The 22,006-nt window shown below is 39.1% G+C and overlaps 1 protein-coding gene across 3 annotated transcripts in view; it reads left to right on the top strand.

Moving 5' to 3' along the window:
• Nucleotides 1-22,006, top strand: part of LOC126427233 (uncharacterized) — an 85,841-nt gene that overhangs the window by 24,145 nt on the left and 39,690 nt on the right. For all 3 annotated transcript variants that reach the window (XM_050089470.1, XM_050089472.1, XM_050089471.1), the window contains 3 exons: nucleotides 8,392-8,552; nucleotides 12,805-12,922; nucleotides 18,528-18,689. In XM_050089470.1, coding sequence (XP_049945427.1) covers nucleotides 8,419-8,552; nucleotides 12,805-12,922; nucleotides 18,528-18,689 — 414 coding nt within the window. In that variant the 5' untranslated portion in view covers nucleotides 8,392-8,418. The remainder of the gene's footprint in view (nucleotides 1-8,391; nucleotides 8,553-12,804; nucleotides 12,923-18,527; nucleotides 18,690-22,006) is intronic.

The raw sequence follows: 22,006 nt of genomic DNA on the forward strand, positions 1-22,006 counted from the left end.
TTACTTTTGAAATAATAAACAATGTAGTTACTTTTTTCCCATCTGTCCCATTTTCATTTAATTGCCCCCTTATATACGAGAATCTACTGGACGTGTAATCATGTTGCGGTAATTGTAAATAATTGCAGGGAATGTAAAACGAAGCAGAAACCAGTTCATTTAAAAAGTGTGTATGGTCATGTACCATTTCATATCCATTTATCAACTACTGCGAGAGACACCTGTACAGAATAGGAGTGGCTACAAGTGTAATTGAGACCAGTGCCATTTTTTGCACAGCAATGTTGTCACCCCGACGTATGATGAGAGTTAAAGGGGGTGTGTCAGCTGCTTGTTCTGTGCAGTCAGTGAGGAGCAACTAATGGACAACTTGTTTTGTAGCTAGGTACAAAGCATTATTGTCACATTCCCACATCACTATAAATACGAAATCCACTATGTAGTCAGGAAAAGAAACAGTGATCGCATTAGCAAGAGTTAACAAAATATTCACCATAGTAAACAAAGTAACTGTTCAACATGTAAGGTATAACCAAAATAAAAACCAACAGGCTTGCGAGATGTACATTAATTTGTGATTATTGACTGTCTTCTGAACACTTATATAAACTGTTCAGAAAATGTAGCTCAGTGTCATGTTTTAGTATCACATTCATTGGATTGTACAACTTTCAATCAAATTATTACCTTACATCCTAAGTGAGGACTGGCTGCATTATGTATCAGTTTGTCAGCACATCTTTCATTCCGAGACGATGCTTCTTTTTACATAACACACAAATCAACAGCTACTGCATCGCCTGTACAGCTGTCATTGGTTACCTGAAACTGTCATACCATTTGCTGTGCAAAACTGACACGTTGCCAAGGTATGAGCAGTAGAGAAACACCACCATGACTGGCACCGGCCCTAGACATTAGCTGAAGAAGCATGACCCAAGGAAACATTTCAACTTGGATTTGGATTTGAAGACTGCGAGTTTATCACTCCGTTTCACATTTCTGGTGGAAACATGTTAAAAATGAAACTTGCTAAACAGTGCATGCTTTTCTGTACATTGCTTCAGGAGTGTTATCCAGGGACAAATAATTTTTCCTCTACTGTCTGCTGAATACATGACACAGTCAACATTGTCAACAACAAATCGCACAAAAGTTCGTAGGTGCATATGTGGCAGAGCTAGAATCTTAAACAGTGACCTACACAAAGATCATGAAGTGGCTCCTCTGCCCACCTCCCTTTTCCTGGGTGATTTGCCCCAAAATATATAACTGTTCGATATAATAAAAGTTCTTTCTTCTCGAAACATAAATCTCCATTTCCGCTAATGTGGTTGAGTGTCAAACTTTCTCCTTTACATGTAAGACCTTAACTTTATTTGGATAGAGCTAATATTCTAATTCTTGTTAACAAAATGTGCACCTATAGCAGTGTTATTACCTGGGTAGGGGTATTCTTTAAATTATATTATTAAATGTTCTACAAGTCTGGACTATATATTTTGTATCACAGTCATGGCATGAAAGCTTATGCAGTCCCGAACATTCACACTTGTTCTCTATCTTTGTTAATTTATACCTATTTGTGTTTTTGCATTATTTGTCATTCTAAAAGCAATATTTATATTACTATTTCAAAAAAGTCTTCAATTTTGTCAGATGTTCAACCTATATACACCGAAGAGCCAAAGAAACTGGCACACTTGCCTAATATCATGTAGGGTCCCCATGAACATGCAGAAGTGTTGCAACACGACCTGGCATGGACTTGACTTAGTGTCTGAAGTAGTGCTGGAGGGAACTGACACCATGAATCCTGTAGGGCCGTTCATAAATCTGTAAGAGTACAAGGGTGTGGAGATCTCCTCTGAACAGCACGTTGCAATGCATCCCAAATATGCTCAGTAATGTTCATGTCTGGGGAGTTTGGTTAAACTCAGAAGAGTTTGCAATTTGTGGAAGGGTTGCACTTCTGTCATGTTGAACGATTCGCTTCAGTCGTCATTGATCTAGTTCTTGCAGGATCTTTTTCCACCCACAGTGATGTCAGAGATTTACTGTTTTACCGGATTCCTGGTATAGTACACTTGTGAAATGGTCATATGGGAAAATCCCCACGTTATCACTACCTTACGGATGCTGTGTCTCATTGCTCGTGTGCTGAGTGTAATACCATGCCCAAACCCACTTAAATCTTGGTAACCTGCCACTGTAGCATCAGTAACCAATCTAACAACTGTGCCAGACACTTGTTGTCTTATGTTCTTATGTAGGCATTGCTGACTACAGCATCATATTCTGCCTGTTTACGTACATCTGTATTTGTATATGCGTCCCTATACCAGTTACTTTGGTGCCTCACTGTATTTTGCAGTGGTAATCTTTATTTTCTTTGTGGATCTAGAGTTTGTAAAGTGTTACTTTTCTTCATAATTTTGTCATAGATGAAGTTGACCGGTTTTTGGATCATATTCAATATTATGAGCAATCCATCATAGAATGCCTAGTTTCCTCATTATCTCTTGATTCCTCTTCAGATACAACAGCTCTTTAGGTGTATTATGTTTGCTAGTTATTTATATCTGTATTCTTTTGCTGTTTTTTATTTGCAAAGAAAAGTGGTTTATCCTATTAATGATACTTGATGAGATTATTTCTTCTGCTTCCACGATGACTTCAGATCGCAAGAAGGAAAATACAGTTCATAGTGTGGGCAGTAAAGTACTAAAGAAGCTTAATTTTGTCATAGATGAAGTTGACCGGTTTTTGGATCATATTCAATATTATGAGCAATCCATCATAGAATGCCTAGTTTCCTCATTATCTCTTGATTCCTCTTCAGATACAACAGCTCTTTAGGTGTATTATGTTTGCTAGTTATTTATATCTGTATTCTTTTGCTGTTTTTTATTTGCAAAGAAAAGTGGTTTATCCTATTAATGATACTTGATGAGATTATTTCTTCTGCTTCCACGATGACTTCAGATCGCAAGAAGGAAAATACAGTTCATAGTGCGGGCAGTAAAGTACTAAAGAAGCTTATAAAATTGTGTGATTGGGAAGCTAAGGCAGGAAATTCTAGATCTCTAATGAGGCAAAGTAGTCTGTATGCCACCAGCTATTCTGGCATACTACAGGAATTCTAAAAAAGAGAGTTTTCACTGGTAAATCTTCTCTTTGTGTGCGTGGTGGAAAGCTTCTGAGGATGCCTTTCATGCCACAACTGAATATTTGTGCAGCTGTTAGCAGATGGTAGTTCACCAGAATGAAAAATGCTCCTATCACAGCACAAAAAAAGTGAATATGCCCTGGGCACAGTTAGGGATGTAAAAGAATGACTTGTCTGGCAGCTTCAAAGACATTTGAATGAAAACATCTTGACATATTCGTTCTTTTTTACTTGTTAGTATTTGTACGCATGTCATGTGACTTAATGCATCACGCGAGGTAAAGTAACACGATACATGATGTAATGTCGTATAACATGCCATCATATCATCCAACATGGCATTTGTCCTGCCGTGTAATATGATACAATGTCTCACTAACGTTTAGAATGCATGCATCCACAGTCTGGGATACTTCTTATTATAGGTGCACCCCCACTCTCAGATGCTTCGTGCATCCTACTCTCTAGAAGCACATAAATTTGTGTCTGTTTGTTCTCACACCCTCACCATACGTGTAACAGCGGGTAGGTTTGCTGGGGAGGGGGAATTGGAAATTGTCACCTTGGGGAAAATTCAATCCCTCCCCCATCCATAAATCAAAGAAGCTAAGTTTTATCATCCCCTAGGAAGAAACCCACCCTCAGAAATTTTATCTCCCCATAAAAAAAGAAAACAAACTTTTTTAGCTATTACATGTATGCTCTTCAGCCATATGATATTATATATTGATTATTTACTATGGCTGGTGGATCTTCTGGATTCTGGACACAGGATCAGGGACTTTGGCTTATAAATTGCGAGGTGCAGGTGAGTCAACATTTTGCAACTAAGAGAGCTCACTCTGCGGGCGAAGTAAGGTTAACTTATAAAAAAGTGCAAATGTGTCAAGGTATTTTGATTTAAATGTCTTTGGAGCTGCCAGTTAAGTCAGAAAGCTAGTTCCCTTGTTTTACATCCCTAACTCTGCCTGGGACATATTATCCTTTGATAGGAACATTTTTCATTCTGGTTCCAACATTTACTCTACCATAATTTTGACACTAGACTGCCATAGTTTGGCATCTGATGTAGATTTTTGTTGACTTGGGCAGCGACTGATATGGTGTAGAATTTTTATTGTCTTTCAAACCATGTTGCTGAGTTGGACATCATTAGCCTGGATCCTCTGTGATTACATAGCTAGTGTATTGTTGAAGCTGTCCATTACTGCCAACTGCATCCTTAGAGCACGAGTCTCACCACTACGTCAAGGTCAATGCCTGTGGGAGACATTTTTTGTTTTATTTTTTCCATACTTTCGTTATTGTATTTAGTTCTATATTTTTAGAATTTTGTTTATTTTTTTGCTTTATAGTTACATATATTTTATTCATATATGCATGAGACTGAATAAATGCTTAAGTAAACAAAATAACAGCGAACATAAATACAATACTTGATGAAATATTAAATACTGTGCAAAGTATATGATAATAATATATGTAAATAGTTTACATTACATAGATAAACTTACAATACAGCCATAGGGCATAGATAAACTTACTATATCACAAGCTGAATGATTTGCACAACAAATAATAAAGTATTGAAACTACCTCTTGTTATTATCTCTTATTTAAAAACTCTTGTCATTGTTTATTTACTGTACGCAATAGTAAAAATTGAAAATTAATAAACTACTGCTAGAAAAACTCAAGTGAATAATTTTGGCAGAAAATATTGCAACAGCCAGTCCGAATTAAGTATGACTGTGATTGGCTGAAATAAGCACAACAACTGGCAAACACTGTATGCATGATAAAATACTATCAACTTTTCTATCTTGTACGAAAATAGATGAACTTGAACTTGTTTTATCCAAACATAAATTTTCTACAAGACAGCATAGTAGTTTCAGAAGAAAATGTAGTAAAACATTTTCTATTGGTTAGAAATCAGGTGATCTTTGTGACAACTGTATTTATAGTAATTTTCAGGTTAATTTAATTCTCTGCGTGTGGTCATTGATGAAGCTTTAAATGCTCAGTCAAACAGTACATCATTTTGCACAAATGATTATTGACTGTAACAACCAGTTTTTTAATTATATCCAAATACAGCGCTTAAAATGAAACACGTTTCTAGCAAACACAGTTTCATGTGCAAATGCTTGGTTTTTTACACTTACAATCTGAATGCTGACCGATTTTTGCAAATATTGTCACAATTACCATAAGGATTGCAAATTTTTTATTATAATCTGTATCACTTTAAACCATCTCAGCATGTGTGATTTGTGTAAAACCAGGTTTTCACATGCAACTTTACCACTATATGCTGGAATGGAAAAAGATTTTTAGAAAACAACATAATAACCATTAATTACACACATTTGACTACCTTTCTAAAAAATTAGAACTGTTGTGCGAAGCTAGGTTTTTGAAAGTGAGTTTTCAATTTTATCGTAATAATCCATTTGTATTTATCTGATTCACTTTAAACCATTTCCATGCATTCAGTTCACGTACAAATGAATTTTATGTCCTACATTTAGGTTAGTTTAAAACATTGTATGTCGACAACAGATAAATATTATTGGATAAAAAAATTGCATTTTGATTATCCATTTATGTACCTTCATGCAAAGTTTGAACCAATTCGTATAAGTTTAAAGTATAGAAGTGACATACAAAGCAAGATTTTTCAAAAGGTTAAAACTTACCTTAGACCAAGGTCGGATACACATGGCCCTGTCTTGCTCCAGTCTGGAGTTGTCTAAGGGTGACAGTTTTTGCGTGTAAAATCCAAACAAGAATGACTGTTTTCGGATGTAAAATCCAAACGTTGCACGTCGCACGTACATTTGGTTGCATTAGCTGAGCATTAATTTTGCCCAATTACAAACTTTTGCAAAAGGAATTAACCGATTCACACAATTTGCCTGGTTTGTTGTTCAAACCTAGCTACAGAAAGACAGATTTTTGAGTGGCTGTGAAAATAGCCACTGACCGGGGCTGGACCAAGAACTTTTTATCCCATTTTTCTAGTTCAAATAGGAACTGAGCACCAAGGCCCCCCTCCCCCCAAAACTGTGTATCTGTGTGCAGTCTTTTCATACATGTTTGTTGTAGCACCTCTGTGCTGTAACAATTGTAGATAGCTACATCATGTGCGAAAAGTCTGAGGTTACTATTAATGTTGTCTGCCAAGGTCATTAAATACAACATGAACAGCAACAGATCCAAGACATCTCCCTGAGGCACACATGAAGAAGTTACTTTTACATGTGTCAGTGACTCTACATTCAAGGTAACATGCTGTATTCTTACTGCCAGTAAGTCCTCAATCCAGTCATAAATTTCGCTCAACGCTCCATATGGAAATGAGCACTTGGCGTCATTGGCAGGTCCGGCCGCCTTGATGCAGGTCTTATTACGTTCGGTGTCACATTGGGTGACCTGTGGATGGGGATGAGATGATGATGAAGATAACACAACACCCAGTCCCTGAGCCGAGAAACTCACCAACCCAGCTGGGAATCGAACCCGGGCCCCTTAGGATGGCAATAAAACGGGTTGGTGCAGATAAAAGTAGCTTGTGTGAGTATGAAGGAAAATCAGTGAAATCACAGAAACAAAGAGCTGAAATGAATTTATTTACAATAAAAATACATTTATAGAAGATGTTGAAAGTGATCCCTGCAACATCAGTACACAATTGTGCACATCGTAACATATTGAGATGAACTGACATAAAGCTCGGGTATCGATGGCAGCAACTTCATGGTGGACGCTGTCTTTCAGTTCCTGTGTAGTGTGTGGATTTGTTTCGTAGACCTTGCTCTCTTCAAGTGTCCCCATAGAAAAAAAATCACATGTTGTTAGATCCAGCGAATGTGGTGGACATAAATGTTTGCTGGCAATTTGTTCGTCAGTGAAGGCATCATGGACTTGTTCCAGGGATACCTTAGACATATGTCCTGTTGCCCCATCTTGCTGGAAGAAGCAGTATTGTCTTTCATATTCAGAGAGTTGAACACAAAATGTATCAAAAATTGCCATACGTGCAACTGTATTGAGGGCACTGTCAAAAAATATTGGTCCAATGATGCACGTTCCCATTACACTGCACCAAATGCCGATTTTTTTTCATTGTGGAGTGGTTGCTGACAAACAGTGTTAGGGTTCTCTGTTGCTCAGTACCTCACGTTCTGCAATTTCACATGACCGGAAAGATGAAACCGTCCTTCATCACATTGTGATATAATGGAAAGGTTCTAACAAACCATCGTTGATATTCAAAAGCCATGTGTACTAATCTACGTGTTTCTGACTGCCATCCTCCATTAATTGCTGCACAACCATCATGCGATTTGGCTCCAAATTAAGACTTTTCAATATCCGCTGGGAACTCCTCCTATTTACATGTGCCTGTTGGGCCAGTTTACATGTTCACTCCTTTTGGCCCTGCATAATTCTTTGAAGAATGTCTGCAATAACTTCTGGTGTATGAACTGAAGGAATTCTGTGTCGTTTTACATTTTGCACAGGTCCATAGGTGTGCCAGTTTTTATACAGGCTGGGTATTGCTCTCTTTGCTGGTAGTGCTCTATCCAAATATTTGGCCCCGGAAATTTCATGAGTTTCCTTGACTTAACCTGTTTTCACATATGGATCCACAATTTTGATTCTTTCTTCTATTGAGAAAATCATTTTGAGGACTGGAAAGAAAAACGTCTAACTTCACTGATGAAAGAAACTAAAACGCTGACAGAAGAATGCTAACAATCAGTTATTGCATAAAACTGTCTACTCATTTCCGAAGTTGAAGTACTGCATTTGCATTAAAAGGAGGGAGCAGGCTACTTTTAACTGCTCCATCCTGTACTTTTGTTAGTAAACATTGATATGATAGTGACTTAAATGCTCTTTGGAAGTCTAGAAATACTGCATCCACCTGACAGCCACGATGCGCAGCTTGCACGATGCCATATGAGAAGCCATTGCAGTGTCTGGCCCTGAAAAGCTCTGTGCTGATTGAAAAAGGTTATACCACACTGCCAGTGTTCTATTAACTCCACACAAAACAGAGAATGTATTGAAATATTGCTAATGTAAATACATTGAAATGTAAAATTGTTCTTTTTACCTTACATCACTCAAGCAAATAAAGAAACTGTATTTGCCATCACTATCTGCAACCACAGGCTGGAAGCACCAAAAATCTCCATTCTTTGTTGCAGAAACACCAGAGCACAAGACTGTGAGAAATGCTGCCCCCGACTTACGTTCCGGGTTTCCACGACGAGGAGGCCGTGAGGGCGATGCGGTACAATGACCTCGGCACAACGGGCCTCAAGGTGTCCCACCTGGGGCTGGGTGGCGGCCCACTGGGGATATATGGGTGAGTGGTGCTTGTGAAGTGTGCTTTGTTGTGCAGGAGATTTGACAAAATTTACTATGAAATTTATTTATATAACTAATAAAAAAAATTTTCGTTATTTTTGCCTGTATTGATGTGATACAGTTACACAGTATTCAAAATGGCAAAGAGCAGCAATCAGTCGTTGTTTCTGTTGTAGCTTTATTAGAGCAGATCCAGATTTCGGCTGGTAACTAGCCATTATCAGTTCAGTATTTTGGAGTTGTTATACTTGCCCAGATATGTCTACACCCCATAACTAATCATTATCAGTCCAGTATTTTGGAGTTGTTACACATACCCTGTTTTACAGGTGTATATGTACTAGGTATGTATTACTATTGTCGGGTAAATGGGCGAGTTTGTGTAAGGACGGACTCGCGACGTTTACCATGTACTCTACACAACAGGAAAGGTCGCATTGGACAATGCTGCTTTGGAGGATGAACACGATATGAGAATATATCTGTGTCTCAAAAACTATTTGCATAAATATTATGATATACACATTTGAAACCGTCTTTGAAGCCAATCATGTTAAAATTTAACATAGGGTTCTATTTTTAAATAAAACCAAAGCTGGCCTCATATCTCTGTAATAAAAAATAGCACAAACATGAAATGTGATGTATTCAAGTAGCCCCTGTCCCTGCAATTCACTGTCCAAAAGGCATCTTTGTATCTACACTACTGGCCATTAAAATTGCTATACCAAGAAGAAATGCAGATGACAAACAGGTATTCATTGGACAAATACATTATACTAGAACTGACATGTGATTTCATTTTCACACAATTTGGGTGCATACATCCTGAGAAATCAGTACCCAGAACAACCACCTCTGGCTGTAATAATGGCCTTGATATGCCTGGGCATTGAGTCAAACAGAGCTTGGATGGCATGCACAGGTACAGCTGCCCATGCAGCTTCAACACGATACCACAGTTCATCAAGAGTAGTGACTGGCGTATTGTGACGAGCCAGTTGCTCGGCCACCATTGACCAGACATTTTCAGTTGGTGTGAGATCTGGAGAATGTGTTGGCCAGGGCAGCAGTCAAACATTTTCTGTATCCAGAAAGTCCTGTACAGGACTTGCAACATGCGGTCATGCATTATCCTGCTGAAATGTACGGTTTCGCAGGGATCGAATGAAGGGGAGAGCCACAGGTCGTAACACATCTGAAATGTAACATCCGCTGTTCAAAGAGCCGTCAATGCGAATAAGAGGTGACCAAGATGTGTAACCAATGTCACCCCATACTATCATACCGGGTGATACGCCAGTATGGCAATGACAAATACACGCTTCCAATGTGCGTTCACTGCGATGTCGTCAAACACAGATGCGACCATCACGATAATGTAAACAGAACCTGGATTCATCCGAAAAAATGACGTTTTGCCATTCGTGCACCCAGGTTCGTCGTCGAGTACACCTTCGCAGGCACTCCTGTCTGTGATGCGGTGTCAAGGATAACTGCAGCCGTGGTCTCCGAGCTGATAGTCCGTGCTGCTGCAATCATTGTCGAACTGTTCGTGCAGATGGTTGTTGTCTTGCAAATGTCCCCATCTGTTGACTCAGGAATCGAGACCTAGCTGCACAATCCATTACAGCCATGCGGATAAGATGCCTGTCATCTCAACTGCTAGTGATACGAGGCCATTGGGATCCAGCACGGCATTCCATATTACCCTCCTGAACCCACCAATTCCATATTCTGCTAACAGGCATTGGATCTCGACTAACACGAGCAGCAATGTCGCGATACGATAAACCGCAATCGCTATAGGCTACAATCCGACCTTTATCAAAGTTGGAAACGTGATGGTACGCATTTCTCCTCCTTACACGAGGCATCACAACAACATTTCAGAAGGGAACACCAGTCGACTGCTGTTTGTGTATGAGAAATCGGTTGGAAACTTTCCTCATGTCAGCACGTTGTAGGTGTCGCCACCGGTGCCAACCTTGTGTGAATGCTCTGAAAAGCTAATCATTTGCATATTTGCATTTGCATATCTTCTTCCTGTCGGTTAAATTTCGCGTCTGTATCACGTCATCTTCGTGGTGTAGCAATTTTAATGGCCAGTAGTGTATTATGGTTGGGGAGATACAAGGGGTGTTATGACTTAACTGCCTCGCCCTGTATACTGGCAAAATCAGAGTCTATCTGGAACAGATATTAGAATTAGGCAGGATTTACATTCCTGAGCCCAGTACTTCTAATAAACTGTAGAAGAGTAGCTAATGAGGTATTCTTTTATACTCAGTCCATTGACTTCTTTGGGACGTGACAGTCCTGTGCTGCTGTCACTATCTGCTTCCAGTACTTCCCATCTCATCGCGCTTTCTTCCTTCCAGTCACGCCCATCTCTCTGCAGCGTGAGGTCACCTCATCTTGCCATCTTTTCTGTTCAGAGGTCTTCAGCCTTTGATCTTCCAGTTGTGTATCTGAGACTATTCTGCCTTATTTGAAGGCCATTGGGGTAGCTTAACTAGTTCTTTATTGTATCTCATAACCCATCTTTGAGTTATTTGGCCAAATGTTGACACAAAAAATTTTCTGTGCACCTTATTTTTAAAGGACGAGAGTTTGTGATCTTCTCTTTAGATCACATTCCAGGTTTCCACTCCCTACAGCAATTGTGAGCTGATGATTGTGTGCTATAGTTTTCCTAGAGTTTGTAGGATTGAAGTTTTCGAAGGGAAAAATAATTGTTTGTGTTCTATAGTTTAATTTGGTATTGGACATATATTCTGTTGTAGTCATTTATATTTACATTGAGGTTAACTGGAATAGGGAGTGATATTAAAAGTAGTTTTCTATCAGAAGGTCATCACGTTGTTTTATAGTTATATTTTCCCTTATTCTATCTTTTCTCCATTAATTTTAAAACCTATTTTCATGAAGGTTGCATTTAGTTTCTGGAACAGAGTTTCAGTTTCACTACTGTGCCATTTGCACAGGCCATTACATTTGGTTGATCAACTGTCATGTTTCAGTTTGTAGCTTATTTGGTTTTCTTACTACTTTTTCCTTGATGACATTGAAGATAGTGAATCACAGTATGTCACCTTGCTTGCTCCCTTTTCCATACCCATTCTGACTTGGCTGACGAGTTTCTTGCACAACAGTGCTTTGTATACTGCGACCAGTAGGGAAATTTTGCAGTAATTCAGCAGTTTCATTTATCTCGTATCTTGTGTATAGTAACAATGATTGATTGCTTCCATTCATGCAGTATTTTTTCATGTCGGTAAATTTTAAGAATTGAGATTAAACAATTTCTCGAGTAGTTTAACCACCATATTTCAGCAATTCCACTGGCATTCCATCAGTTCCAGCTGCTTCGGTTTTTATTTTTTATTTTTATTTTATTTTATTTTTTTTTTTTTTTCCTAACTGCTGGTTACTTCTTTGTATGTTGGACCATTTACAAAAAGTTCAACTGCTGGAGAGCTGGTTTTCCCCAAATTGTTTACCAGTTTGGGGTAGTTCAATAAACCATCAAAATATTCTAGTGATAATAGTACCATTGATATGGTGAACATCCACTGTCCACAGCTGATCTCTGTAACTCGTCTTGTTCGCAGGGCCATATACTTTGTGAATGATGTTAATGTTTACATTTCGAATGATTGACTACAGCTTTTTACAGTGTTCTCCAGAAACTTCTACTTGAAATTTCTGCTTATCTTGTGCAAGAAATGCGTTAGATAAACAAATTTCTGCCTTTCTGGATTTGATGAGTGAACAGAAATGGATGTCCACAAATTTTGTTTGAACAGAATTGTAACGTAATGATGAACTTCATCTTCTGCATGTCATTAAACTATTTCAAATTATGTTAAATAATGATTAATGTGTGTAGCAGAAAGAAACATTGTAGTGAATATACATCATCATAATAAACATACCACTTACATCACTAGAAGCACATATTGTCTACTCTTATGTACATTGACGAATTGGTAACGGGTATTTCTTCAAGCAGTTGTCTCATGCCAGTTACAGCTGAAACAGTTGTTATCTCTGCAACCAACAAAAAATGTACATACAGTGTATGGAATGTTTTACAGGAATTAGTCTATATTACTGCCTACTAAAATATTTACTGTTCTTCTTGAAACACCCTGTATAATATTACAATAGGCCAATATATGACCTGATATATTAATGTACAGAGGTGAGACAACTCCCCTGCAATGACACCACATGTGCTGTTGTAGGGACTACCCCGAGGAGGATGCGATTGCGGCAGTGCGGGAAGCAATCCGGCAGGGCATCAACTACATCGACACGGCACCCTTCTACGGCCTCGGGAGGTCTGAAGAAGTTCTCGGCAAGGTGAGGTCGAGTTGCAGTAGGCCTAATCCTCTCATCGAGGATGGAAACTGCTTTTGCCATTTTCCCATGTTTGAGTGGTGTGTATGCACTGTTGCTTAGGTGACTTTCATTGAGCAATTTGAAGTTACATCCCAGCCACCACTGCACCACTGTGGTATGTTGTAAACATCATTTACATCCTCTATATGGCAAAACACAGAAGATGTTCCATACAGTTCTACACTGTTGTTTGGAGATCAGCATACTAGCTTCCAAAATATTGAATCAGATTTGTGGCTAGATTCAGAATTTCTTTGCGGGTGCAGCTCAACACTCCACTCTTGAGAGAACAAAATTGACAGGTGAAAGATAATTTCAGTTGTACCACAAGGAAGTGTTGTAGTGCCTATACAAATGATGATGTTGGTAATATCAAAACCTCCACGAAGCCTTTCGCAGATGATGCAGTTGTCTATAGATCGTAAAATAGTTGGAATCCTGCCTGCCTCTGTTATGTTTTCTACCCCCCCCCCCCCCCCATGAATAAATAAATTTTTTCCTGCAACAGAAAGTCTGGGATGGAATGTAAAAATACACTACTGGCCATTAAAATTGCTACACCAAGAAGAAATGCAGATGATAGATGGGTATTCATTGGACAAATACATTGAACTGACATGTGATTACATTTTCACGCACAAAATCAGTACCCAGAACAAAAACCTCTGACCATAATAATGTCCTTGAGATGCCTGGGCATTGAGTCAAACAGAGCTTGGATGGCGTATACAGGTACAGCTGCCCATGCAGCTTCAACACGATACCACAGTTCATCAAGAGTAGTGACTGGCGTATTGTGACGAGCCAGTTGCTCGGCCACCATTGACCAGACATTTTCAGTTGGTGTGAGATCTGGAGAATGTGTTGGCCAGGGCAGCAGTTGATTATTTTCTGTATCCAGAAAGGCCCATACAGGACCTGCAACACGCGGTCGTGCATTATCCTGCTGAAATGTAGGGTTTCACAGCGATCGAATGAAGGGTAGAGCCACGGTCGTAAGACATCCGAAATGTAACGTCCACTGTTCAAAGTGCCGTCAGTGCGAACAAGAGGTGACCGAAACGTGTAACCAATGGCACCCCATACCATCATGCCGGGTGATATGCCGGTATGACGAATACACATTTCAAATGTGCATACACCGCGATGTCGCCAAACACGGATGCAACCATCGTGATGCTGTAAACAGAACCTGGATTTATCTGAAAAAATGACATTTTGCCATTCGTGCATCCAGGTTCGTCGTTGAGTACACCATCATAGGCACTCCTGTCTGTGATGTAGCATGAACGGTAACTGCAGCCGTGGTCTCCGAGCTGATATTCCGTGCTGCTGCAAACGTCGTCGAACTGTTCGTGTAGATGGTTGTTGTCTTGCAAACGTCCCCATCAGTTGACTCAGGGATCGAGACGTGACTGCACGATCCGTTACAGCCATGCGTATAAGATGCCTGTCATCTCGACTGCTAGTGATACGAGGCCGTTGGGATCCAGCACGGCATTCCGTATTACCCTCCTGAACCCACCGATTCCATATTTTGCTAACAGTCATTTGATCTCGACCAACACGAGCAGAAATGTCGCAACACGATAAACCGCAATCGCAATAGGCTACAATGCGACCTTTATCAAAGTCGGAAATGTGATGGTATGCATTTCTTCTCTTTACGCGAGGCATCACAAAAACGTTTCACCAGGCAACACCGGTCAACTGCTGTTTGTGTATGAGAAATCGGTCGGAAACTCTCAATGCTCTGAAAAGCTAATCATTTGCATATCACAGCATCTTCTTCCTGTCGGTTAAATTTTGCGTCTGTAGCACGTCATCTTCATGGTTTAGCAATTTTAATGGCCAGTAGTGTATTATGGAAAGGATAGTTGCTACTCATGATATAATGGATATGCTGAGTCACAGACAGGCACTACAAAAAGACAGAAAGTGAGCTTTCAGCCAATATGGCCTTTGTCAGAAATAGAAACACACACACACACACACACACACACACACACACACACTCTCTCTCTCTCTCTCTCTCTCTCTCTCTCACACACACACTCTCACTTGCTCGTAAATCAGTCTCTGTCTACTGAGGCCACACTGTGAGTACCAGTGTATGATGGTAGAAGCAGGTGGGTGGTGGGGGTAAGGAGGAGGCTGAGGCAGAGGGATAGCAGGGTAGGGGTGGGAATGCTGCTTGTGGGAGCGTGCAGGGACGAGGCAGAGAGGGGGTAGGGTACCTGGGTACAGTCGGTAATTGAAAGTTTTACTACGTTAAGTAATGTGAAAATGAGGTATTGTTAGCACTGATTCGAAAGCAGACATTCCACTCATTCCAAGAACATACTTTAAATTATCTAAACCCAATTAACTTACCAAATGATTGACACTGAAAGCTTGGACCATCATAATTTCCATTATCTGTTTTGCCTTTGTGTTTGCTAGATTCTGAACTTTGACACTGTACTTTTGTTTTTATATTTTTTCCGTGTCAGATGATGCCCCCTCACCACTTAATTAGCCCATTAAGATTTGTGTAAAATATCCTAATGTAAAATTATCAATGGATGCCTTAGTCGTACGAATTGTATTCCCAATACGGAACCATTACAATGTTGCGTATACTTTTGTAATATACTAAGCTTCAACTTATTTCATAAAGCAGATAACAGTTAAATCCAACCAAAGTAACAGGATCTAATGTAGCCAATTTTAAAAACATTATATAGTTTCCAAGATTATATTACATTCTTATGTCGGTCGTTAAACAGCCAGGCACTCCCTCACCAGCATGGACCGTGACATTAAACACTTAATAGCTATGAATGTGTAAACAGTGTGCTACCACATATATATTTGTGTCTTAATGTCCGTGCATCAGATTAAACACCTAACATCTCTAATGTATATTCATGAAAGCCTGAAGCCACAGTAATAAATACACGATATCAGTGTGTTAATGTTGAACAAATACTATTTACTGGAAACTGTAATCAGTTTTGGTGATTCTACTGCAAATTACGTTATGTGCACAGTGATTTTGTATTTCCGTTAATGCAAGTCATACCACTGTGAAGTTCTATGATTATGATATCACTGATTAATGTCTGAACATTGAAGATAATTAGTTTTAGGTAATTTAGAATACACTACTGGGAGACTGGGATGCCGAACATTGTCAGTGTGGGTCGGTATATGGAATTTTACTGATCATACCACAAACTTTTTCACATCTCTAACTATTTCAGGTAACTTCATTTCTGAATTATGAGTGCCCTAATGAAAATTAATTACTCCAATGGAGTCAAAATTATCAGACTAAGAATCTGAATAACAAATTCCAGTGAAATTAAGTCTAAATAAGAGCGTGAGATTCCTGTGTAGTTGTTAGTAAAATAAATTAGCAAAAAAATTGTTTATTTATGGATGTAGAAAAACATGACAGGTGGGAAGAATCCACCTTGCTGTGTCACAAAGAGTTGGACAAAAATATTACTTCCCCTCCACATACATTTTTCAAAATGTCCACAATGAGAAAATCAGAGAAATCAAAGAATCGTATGGCGGTTTACTGACACTTGTTCTTCTCGTGTGGTATTTGCAAAGGGAACATGGTAGTGGTACCAGAAGTACCCTCTGGCACACACCATGAGATGAGTTGTGTAATACACATACTGGTGTAAAAGTAGAAACATTTCATTTACCTGGAAAGATTTATTTACTAGAACAGTGGGAATGAACTCTATATAATATTCTTACTGCAGGCTTTTGCACAATAGAAATTTTCTTCATGTAGCATAAATTATATTGCAGTACTGTGCAAAATACACCAGACAGTAATGATGTGTCTTGTCTCGAGACGGAGGTTCGAATTACTGTTTACAGTATTGTATGTGAGAAGGAAAATCTGTGTGCTAGATCAGTATTTGGATGCAGATATATCCAGAATCTTAATATCTGTCAGGCCCACTGTTTCAGCTTGTCATTTACAATCATCACAATAAATGTGAACTCGAGTTTCTCCTGGTGTATAAAATATTCAACAACTTACGGGAATGCAGCCAGATGATGTGATCGATGACCACCAATATTTTGACAGGTCACTGTCCGATCATTTTTGAGACACAAATGTAACGAGGAAGGTAATGTGACAAAAAGAAAGCGCACATTGTGATCTCACTTTTTTTACTGCAATGTTCATCTAACTTGTAAAGTTACCAACCTGTGTCTCGTGAATTTTGTTAATGTTCACCTTCGAGAACTTTCTTTAGCTAATGAATAGATTTGTTCACTGTAAAGACTTACTGTCAAAATACAGCCATGTCCATTTGTTTAATACATTGTGTTTATTGCTTTAAACTTACAATGATCAGCTTGTAAGTAAGTAACTTTAACATTTATATATAACAAGTGAGTGGTTCAAATAATCCATGAATGGTTTAAAGGAGCTTTTTGTGATATTGATAAACAAAATAGAAACTTTACATGAACACTGATTGACATAGTGAATGTACCAACTGCAAATGCAGCTCAGAACGTGATGCCCATTTCTAGACAAGCGTACAACAGAAAATCACAGTGGCAAAATACTAAGCTATATCATTTCACCTATTAACATAAAAGACATGAAAATTAAGAGACAAAGATACACTAGACAGTAAAGTAAGTTTGTCTTAACTACTTGCTCCAGTAGTAGAAAATGGCAAAATTATTGGTATTATGTTATGGCATTGGATCTTAGTGTGCACAGAGATTCCCAAACTTCACCAAATAGCTTCTAGACAGTGAAATTTTCTTATTGGAGTAATTACAAAACTAACAGAGTATTATTTTTTTTTTTTTAAATAGAAACATCAGTGCTACAAAAATGTGCCATTGTATTTTAGAAAGAAGTACCTTTTAAGGTTCGAACATTCAGAACATAAAAATACTGAATAGGAATAAGTTTTGAAGTAATATGTTTTTGGAAGAAATAAAATGTTGCTTGAAAAGTGAAGACTAATGGACTTGTGAATGAGCTGTGTTAATTTGAATAAACAATTTTTAGCCTAATGGCATTTTGTTTGAAATAAACGTAGTCTACAACTATGGAAATATTTCTGTAAATAAAAGTTTTCCTATGAACAAAATGTATTACTGTCATTGCCAATAAATTATACAGTGAGTAATAAAGTTTAATTAAATAATGCCTGACTAAGGCTTTAGAAACTTTATGCAGCTGTTGTATGTGTACTACTACTGGAAATTTGTGTGAAAACAGAAAATTACATTGGCGTCATTAGTTCTATAAGAACAAGTAGAGTAGTGCCAGCCTGCCCTGTTACAAATTTCTGCAAGTAACAATACAAATGATAAATTTCCTTCCTCTCACAGCTTTCTCTCATGTTTGTGCATCGAAAATCGCCGGGATTTGATCTGCCGGAATATCAGTGTTTATCGATGATGTCACCCATCTGTATTCCCGTAAGATGTTTGAACACTGCAGCAGATACTTGGCTTCAAGTAAATGAACTGGTCAACCAGAGTTTACAGTGCTTTTTACATTTGTCCACTGTCATCTCTTCTGCAGGCCCTGAAGGGCATACCTCGTCAGGCGTACTACATCGCCACCAAGGTGGGCCGCTACACTATGGACCCGCGCACCATGTTCGACTTCTCTGCACAGAAGACGAGGGAGAGCTTCGCGAAGAGTCTCAAACTGCTGCAGCTGGACTATGTGGACATCATACAGGTGATAAGAGACTGGTCTCCACTGATAGCTAGAAACAATGGCAGGGATGGTTAGGTGCATTGGATGTACAGTGAAACCTCTTTATAACGTTCCTCCATATAATGTTTTCCTCTATGTTACATCTATTTTTTTCAGTCCTGACTAAAAGCCCATATAAACAATGTTAAATTTTCCTCTTTACTGTGTTTCCTCTATATTACAATTTCCTCCATGTAATGCTCATCTTTTTGGAACCCTGGTCAATTATTTACCTCTTTATAATGTTTAAGTGACTGGATGTAGACGCATCGTTTTCCGTTCTGTGGATCCACAGTTTGCACCAGCTCGGAAAGCCTGCGCTCAGCGTGTTTCGTATGTCAGTGGCAGAACCTGGTCATGTTACATGTGACACACATTCTGCTTGCGATCTTTTTGGCGCCATTTACTTTCACCCATACACCTACTGGGCCCCATGTTTTAATTACAAAAAATAATCATTTGATACATTGATCATTTGCAATGAATATCATATTACAGTATTGTGAAAATTTAAAATGTCATCTATGGCACCATTTGTCAAAGCCGATTAGTGGCATCCCGATCTTCAGTAATGCCCTATAATTATTATTTGGAAGCCTTCCTCTTTATAGTGTTTTCCTCTATACAGTGTTCAGAATTTGTGGTCCCTAGAAAAACGTTATATAGAGGTTTCACTCTAGTAGAATAGTTGTATGTAGGGACAGGAAAAAATCATTTGATTTTATGGACAATTTCGGTACTGTTTTTTGACTATTTCAGTATCTTTTTTGCCAAGTACTGTGTTATTTTTGAAGGGCTTATATTTGAAGTATTAATGTATTTTTTATGTCATTGTTTCTTAGCATTATGCTAAAACTGAAAGTACAGCACAGTCGGAAAAAGAAACATTTACATTAAACCCATTAACTTACTCAGTTAAAATGAACTCTCTCTGCAGCACACGCCAATGAAAGTGTTTGAAAAGAAAGCATGGTCATAATTCAACTCAGACAGTGTTCTACTGATCTGCTAATGCCTCATTATAGTGTGAAAACAGCTATTTGGAAATTATATTCGAAAATGGAAGACAAATTGCATTCAGCACAAGAGCAGGTATTTAACAATGTCCACATTTCCTGCTGGCATTGAAAGTTGCTTTGCCACTAACTAAATTTCTGCATAACAATGATGCCATCTTTTAAGGTGGATTATGAGATGTGGCAAGTAATTAACAAGTCTGCTGTCAGAAATGTGATTATTGTACACAAAGTTACAATTAACTTTTTTGGAGAATATACTGTATTCAAACATTATGAATCACCTTGAAGGGAACGATCTATTGATACGTAATCAGCATGGTTTCAGAAAACATCGTTCTTGTGCAACACAGCTAGCTCTTTATTCGCACAAAGTAATGGCCACTATCGACAGGGGATCTCAAGTTGATTCCGTATTTCTAGATTTCCGGAAAGCTTTTGACACCGTTCCTCACAAGCGACTTCTAATCGAGTTGCGGGCCTATGGGGTATCGTCTCAGTTATGCGACTGGATTCGTGATTTCGTGTCAGGAAGGTCGCAGTTCGTAGTAATAGACAGCAAATCATTGAGTAAAACTGAAGTGATACCAGGTGTTCCCCAGGGAAACGTCCTGGGACCTCTGCTGTTCCTGATCTATATAAATGACCTGGGTGACAATCTGAGCAGTTCTCTTAGGTTGTTCGCAGATGATGCTGTAATTTACCGTCTAGTAAGGTCATCCGAAGACCAGTATCAGTTGCAAAGCGATTTAGAAAAGATTGCTGTATGGTGTGGCAGGTGGCAGTTGACGCTAAATAACGAAAAGTGTGAGGTGATCCATATGAGTTCCAAAAGAAATCTGTTGGAATTCAATTACTCGATAAATAGTACAATTCTCGAGGCTGTCAATTCAACTAAGTACCTGGGTGTTAAAATTACGAACAACTTCAGTTGGAAAGACCACATAGATAATATTGTGGGGAAGGCGAGTCAAAGGTTGCATTTGATTGGCAGGACACTTAGAAGATCCAACAAGTCCACTAAAGAGATGGCTTACACTACACTCGTTCGTCCTCTGTTAGAATATTGCTGCACGGTGTGGGATCCTTACAAGGTGGGATTGACGGAGGATATTGAAAGGGTGCAAAAAAGGGCAGCTCATTTTGTATTATCACGTAATAGGGGACAGAGTGTGGCAGATATGATACGCGAGTTGGGATGGAAATCATTAAAGCAAAGACGTTTTTCATCACGGCAAGATCTATTTACGAAATTTCAGTCAGCAACTTTCTCTTCCGAATGCGAAAATATTTTGTTGAGCCCAACTTACATAGGTAGGAATGATCATCAAAATAAAATAAGAGAAATCAGAGCTCGAACAAAAAGGTTTAGGTGTTCGTCTTTCCCGTGCGCTTTTCGGGAGTAGAATGGTAGATAGATAGTATGATTGTGGTTCGATGAACCCTCTGCCAAGCACTTAAATGTGAATTCCAGAGTAATCATGTAGATGTAGATGTAGATGAACATAGTCCACTCTCGTATTTATACATCACTCTGCATACATATCTCCCACTGTTCAAAGCAATGATGTACACTATGTGATCAAAAGTATCCAGACACCCCTAAAAACATACGTTTTTCAAATTAGGTGCATTGTGCTGCCACCTACTGCCAGGTACTCCATACCACTGACCTCAGTAGTCCTTAGACGTCGTGAGAGAGCAGAATGGGGCACTGCATGGAACTCACGGACCTCAAACGTGATCAAGTTATTGGCTGTACGCGAGATTTCCATACTCCTAAACATCCGTAGGTCCACTGGTTCCAATGTGATAGTGAAGTGGAAATGAGAAGGAACACATACAGCACAAAAGTGTACTTTGATTGTTGGCTGTAACAATACCAGAGAAGGAAAGTTGCCACTCACCATATAGTGGAGATGCTGAGTTGCGATAGGCACAACAAAAAGATTCACACAATTATAGCTTTCAGCCATTAAGGCCTTTGTCAGCAATAGACACACACACACACACACACACACACACACACACACACACACACACACACACACACACACACGCTCATGCAAATGCAACTTGCACACACGTCTGCAGTCTCAGAGAACTGAAACCACACTGCGAGCAGCAGCACCAGTGCATGATGGGAGTGGTGACTGGGTGGGGGTAAGGAGGAAGCTGGGACGGGGAGGGGGGGGGGATATTATGGTGGGAGTGGCGGACAGTAAAGTGTTGCAGGTTAGAGAGACGGCAGGAGAAAAGGTGCGGAGGGGGGATGGGGTAAGT

The sequence above is a fragment of the Schistocerca serialis genome, chromosome 11 (assembly GCF_023864345.2).
Source record: "Schistocerca serialis cubense isolate TAMUIC-IGC-003099 chromosome 11, iqSchSeri2.2, whole genome shotgun sequence".
NCBI lineage: Eukaryota > Metazoa > Arthropoda > Insecta > Orthoptera > Acrididae > Schistocerca > Schistocerca serialis.